Source organism: Argiope bruennichi, chromosome 5, assembly GCF_947563725.1.
Source record: "Argiope bruennichi chromosome 5, qqArgBrue1.1, whole genome shotgun sequence".
Classification (NCBI taxonomy): Eukaryota; Metazoa; Arthropoda; class Arachnida; order Araneae; family Araneidae; genus Argiope; species Argiope bruennichi.
This window is the reverse complement of record NC_079155.1, coordinates 31,490,075-31,496,074: the sequence shown is the minus strand read 5'-3', so window position 1 is coordinate 31,496,074 and position 6,000 is coordinate 31,490,075. Positions and strand designations below refer to the sequence as shown.

Below are 6,000 nucleotides of genomic sequence, written 5' to 3'. Positions count from 1 at the left end.
AACATTAGAACATCTCAACATAAATTTCACAAAAATAGAAATATAGTAGAAGTCTCTGGAACAGAAACAATCATTTCACAGTAAAAGTTCACTTTAAAGTGTGATAAATATACAATAAAATAAATTATTTCTACAAACAATAAACATCAAGATAATGCAATAGGAATGATTGAAAGAGACTATATACAGCTAAATATTACAATTAAAGGAACCATCTTTCCATGAAATTATCCAAAAATATACAAATAAAGCTTAAATATAATAAAACGTACAGCATATATCTTATTTATGTAAATGAAGATATATCAATTTCTGATTTTTAATATATAACTGAAATAAATAAAAGTGGACATATTTATACATACTGAATTATTTCATTTAAAAAATAAATGTGTATTATTTGTTCCATATTAACTATTTATTATATCAAACAAGAAAACAATTTACATGACAGATAAAATCAACATAATTATGATTTTTTTAAATCAAGAAACTGAAGAGAAAAAAAAAATTTTTTTAATAGATAAAGGATAACTCAATGCAAGTTAAATAGTTATTTCACTTAATTATATCATATCATAAAATTTGCATAAAAATGGGAATAGAAAATGTGCAATGCATTTCAAAAATGGTGATTATTAATACATTTGGTGCAAAAAAAAATCTATTTTGAAAGAACTTATTTATTCTTTCTACATAAATAAATGAATATATAAAATAAAAAAAAAAGCTTTAATAAATGCATCACAATTTTAAGTACATTTTGTACTAACACTATTTACATGAAAATAAAATCTTTTAATATAAATCTTTTCATATAATATAAACAAAATTAATGCGAGATTTTTTTTTTAAAGATTTTTGTGAAAGCAATAGGTAGAGCGTGACAAAAATTAACGCAAACAAAGTGTAAAACATTTAAAACTGCACACATTTGGCACAATTATTGCTTTTGAGAACTAGTATATCACAAAAACATCACAATATAATCAAAATAACAGAGTTCAATATTTAAAGAATAATATAACTGATATTAAATATAAACATGAGATTTATATTGTTGTGACACCAAGCTACTTGTAAATGCGCAATTGCAGCATTTTAAATATTATTTTCAGTTATATATTTACATCATAATAATATAAAACCTAACCTCTCACTAAAAAGACATATTTCCAAACAATTTTAGAAATCATTTAAACCCAGACTTCCAACTTTTCAAATGAACATTTAAAGATAAGAAATTAATATCTCCAAAAAATTACAAGTAAAATTATTTTTAAACTAGTATGTCCTCCATGTAAATAAATGGGAAGACAGCAAAATATTAAAAATTAAAAAGGGCTTTTTCTTTTCTTTTCTTTTTTTTTTAATTTACTAACATGACAAACAGCGTTTTAAAAATTGCAGTATAACAAGCCATTGAACAAATTAATGCAAATAATATAAAGATGAAGTTAAAATGGCAGCTAAAATATTATTTGACTCCCAACATGAACTTAAGATATAAGAATAACAAGAAAAAACATGAATGAAATGAAGAGTGAAAATTCACACATAAATCAAATAACCTTTCTTATCTATCATAAACACAGCAGGCAGATTTGCTACTGTTATACTATTATTTTTCAGTTAGAGGCAAGTAAGTACTAGATTCAAAAGCTATAAGTCCTGGGAAACAGACACCAATATAAACATATAGGAAATTATTAGAACAAGAATAAATAATTTAAAAATAATTTTAGGCAACAATTTATGATTTAAGCCTAATTTATGAACCTAGACAACAATTAATTTTCAGCATAAAGCACATGAAAATGATGTTTTATATAACAACATGATATTGATTCTAGATATTTTAAAAATATAGCTCTATCAGAAACACCAAAAATACAGCACAGCAATAACATTTTTGTCAAAGAAAACATTTTCAACTGAAGATATTTAAAAGAAAATACTTTTTCAACTAATTTATGTAACAATGCTCCTTATAAAGAAAATTTATTTGATCACATATTCTATCATTATTCTCATATCTCTTCCATGCACCAAAAATAAGGCCACACAAGGTGTCTATGAAACCAATCTTCATAATATACATTCATTCTAAATATATATATATATATATATATATATTTAATATTTTATAATACATGAATCAAAATACATATCATACATAGACATGTAGAATAGTGAGAAAGTACATATTCTCTGAGTATGGAGATATATTCTGCATTGACAAGTGTTTTATTTTCTTTTTGCCATAAATCTTATGGTGCTGTGATGATAGTCTTTCGATGAACCATAGAAAAATGACTAGGCTAGATTATTTTGCTTTTCAAATTCACTCCAAGCATCATTTAATTCCATAAATATTAATTTAGCTAGATTTTCATTTTCAGTTCCTACTTGCTGAAAAAGATAATATTTTGAATAAAATACTTTTAAACAATAAGTACTTTAGCTATAAGCATTTTACTGATATAAAATTACTCTATTCAAAGGAAAAGCATGGATAGTTATAACAATATATAATAAATAAATGTAAAATATTTACATACTTGCTTATTTTAATTATAAAGAAATGACATTCAGTTAAATTGTCAATTAAAATATTTTTCAATATTCTTTATTCATAATGTGGGCTAATTGATAAAATTTGTTTTATTATTATAATTAATATTTCAAGTTAAACTTCAGACCTTTCATTTATTGCTACTTTGTGTTGTATAAATTTGTATGTGTCTGCGTCCGTCGAATAAGTAATTGAAGAATTAGCAACTTGAAAACAAATTTGCAAACACATATCCATAGTTCTTTCATTAACACAGACAAAATTTAAAACTGAAAAATAATTGAGTATTTGTGAGCTAACATAGCACATCATTTAATTATTAATTTTTAATAAGTATGACAATATATGCATGTTATTAAATAAAGATAAAATCTTTATGCTTAAATTAGCCTTGAATAAGCCATTTTTTTTTTTTTTGCCTTACTTTTTTTCTTTTTAAATTTAATCTAAGAAACTAAACAGAAACTAGTTATAATAAATACTGCCAATTCAAGTATTTTTTCTCATCAAAGCACAAATTTCATCCTAATTTTTTTTGCATCAAATAGTATGAAGTCTAATCCCACAAGTCTTTTTCATTATAACCAACATATAATGTAATTATGACCATGCTTCTTTGTCAGTTAGATAAAATAGTTTAAAAAATAAACTGAATCTTGCAAATGACCTAGTCTAAAAATAAAAGTGATATGCCATACATATAAGTATTGTTTGTAACAAAATAAAGCATTACTCAGCTCCTATTTTACATACAGAAAATTTATAAATAGCATAGTAGGGTACAAAGGAAATTATTTGCATTTGATTACAACAAATATTAAAACTCATTCTATATAAGAGAAGTGGGAATAAAATATTACAGCAATATATTGTGCATTTATATATTTTTCAAAAATCAAACAAATATCATAGCAAAACAACAAACCTTATCAGGATGAACTGCCAGGCATGCTTTTTTATACCATTTCTTAACATCATTTGGAGTAACTAATTGGTGCATACCACATTCTTGCCATCTAGTTCCTTCCCAAAGTATAGTGTGCAAAGAGCATAAGAGAGCTCGGATGTTTCTTTCTTTGTGTGTAGTCCAATCCATTATCTGCAAAAATAACAAATAAAACAAAATTCTTCTATAAAAATTAGTAGCAAAAAAAAAATTCATATGTAAAATTATTCTTTTAAAGGAAGCATAAAAAATTTTCCAGCAAATTTATAATTAATGGCAAACAAATGATGATTCATCAATCATCCCAGCTCCTTAATTATTGTGGCATTTTCAAAAATGTATGATTCATTAGGCTTGCTAAAAATTTAAGTGTGTTTATAATATATGCTGTTCAAATTTTTGTGCTTTAAAATTTTACTAAACATTTTAAATTTTGTGCTATCAGATGTATAAATACTGTTTAATACTTAAAATTTGATGTAAAAAAAATTGGTTACAATTTTTTTTAAAAAAACCGAAAAAACGAGAAAAATTATGTTGAAGCCATTGAGTTAAATTGCCAAATGAATGCACGAATAAACATAAATGCAATATATTAAAAAGTTAATAATATATTTAAACAGATTTTAAAAAATGCGACATAGTAGATAACACATAGCAAAATAGCCTGATTTTAACAAATCTGATAAGACAAGAAGTTTGAATTCTGTCTTGAATGAGATACAAGCTAAAAGTTCTTAATTTCTCGATGATGCAATTGTTTTAACACAAAATTCGTGGAAAAGTATAAATCTCTGAAAAAATTCAGATTCCAAATTTTCGAAAACAGAAAATGGAATTTTGTATAAATATAGAACACAATACATATATAACAGAAAAACAAAATGAGGAATCATTAAACAAAATAAAACCTACCTTAAGTCGCTCAGGATCCATTTCTTTAGCTAATTCTTCTCTCCTCATCTCAGCAATTGTTTTAGGACCTTCAGTCTTCTTGGCAAAACTAGTAAATCCTTGGTTTCCAAGTAAGTCAGTAAACTGATCATCATCTAATTTAGGCTTTGGAGCTAATTAAAAAAAAGGAAGGCATAACTTCAATTCTATTTAAATGAAAGCAAAAATACAACAAAAGGAAATAATTACTGAAAATTTTACCTCCGCCTGCTTTATTGCCCTCCCTTTCACCAAAAACACTAGAAAAGTGGGTGCGACTGTAATCAGGTCTCGAAGAAGGAGGTGCATTAGCTCCCTGAAAAGCTGAATTAGCTGTGCCAGCATAAGACTGAGGTCTAGGAATATGCTGTGGACTGGAATTCAAAAACTGATTGCCTTTACTTGAGGGTTGAGTTTTGTCAGGGGGCTGTCCTTGTCCAAATTTTATACCACCAAGTGAACCTGTACAATATTAAATTATACATGGAATTATACACTCTACTTGTGGCTCAACAGATAATTTCTAAAAAGTTTTATTTGCAAAAGATAAGTATATGCATCTAGTAGGAAAAATGTTTTATATGATGTAAAAAACTATGCCTTGTCTAGTTTAAGTCAATAAATAAACTCCTGAAAAAAATAAATTTTAAATTTATCACATAGTCCTCAAATCCTATAAGTTACAAAGAGTAAAATATTTTTCAAGCAACTAACATTTCAAATAAAAGAAATTTTACTCTTCCATGATTAAATTTGACTCAGTTATGAAGCTTTAAATAATACTGTTTTGCACCATGTAAACAGTTTTCTTAAGAAAGATCCATCAACATACAACACTTTTTTAAGATCCTGATTTAAAATAATGAATTCAAAAGCTTTATAACTCAATGGCTTTTAAGTAGCAGGAAAGTGGATCTTTCTTTGTGTAAAACGTTAATGTGTCAAAAATATTTTACCGGATATATCTAATAGGATCAAAAGATTGAATAAAATATTTAGAATTCAATTTCTTCAGCAAAGCATTTATTGACACAAACACATAAAGCATAATTTTTTACATTATTTAAAGCATTTTTCCCAATAAGAAGTATATGTCTATCACTGTCAATTTAGAAATCAGATACTGGGCCATAATTAGAGCAGACAAATCGTATAGTTAAAGTTTTAAAATATGATTGCTATTCCATTTGCCTGCAGTTTTCTTTCTTGGTATGAAATATTTATTGATGAATTTAATAACAATTTTTTTTTATCAAAACTTTAAGTGAATGCAATTATAATAAAACAATTTCATTATTTGTCATTCAAGATAATTCATTCCATTAATATTTTTGTTATTATATCACCCTCCCATTAACAATGTATGATTCAAACACACACATAAGAAATTTGAAAAGGTTTGCATTACTGACTTTGCTACCTTTGATTTCAGCTCATTTCAGCTGCATGCAATAATTCTAGTTCAATTATGCAATAACTCTAGAATAAAATTTATATCTTAGAAAAATCCAAGATTAGTTTGAAAACTTTTCTGAAACTAGAATCT

The 6,000-nt window shown here is 25.5% G+C and overlaps 1 protein-coding gene across 1 annotated transcript in view; it reads right to left on the bottom strand.

The window, feature by feature from the left end:
• Positions 1 to 558: 558 nt before the first annotated feature.
• Positions 559 to 6,000, bottom strand: part of LOC129968797 (cyclin-G-associated kinase-like) — a 34,557-nt gene continuing 29,115 nt past the window's right edge. Inside the window, exons 23-26 of the mRNA XM_056083051.1 lie at positions 4,677 to 4,916; positions 4,437 to 4,588; positions 3,501 to 3,674; positions 559 to 2,412 (exon numbers count right to left, since the gene is read on the bottom strand). Coding sequence (XP_055939026.1) covers positions 2,317 to 2,412; positions 3,501 to 3,674; positions 4,437 to 4,588; positions 4,677 to 4,916 — 662 coding nt within the window. The 3' untranslated portion in view covers positions 559 to 2,316. The remainder of the gene's footprint in view (positions 2,413 to 3,500; positions 3,675 to 4,436; positions 4,589 to 4,676; positions 4,917 to 6,000) is intronic.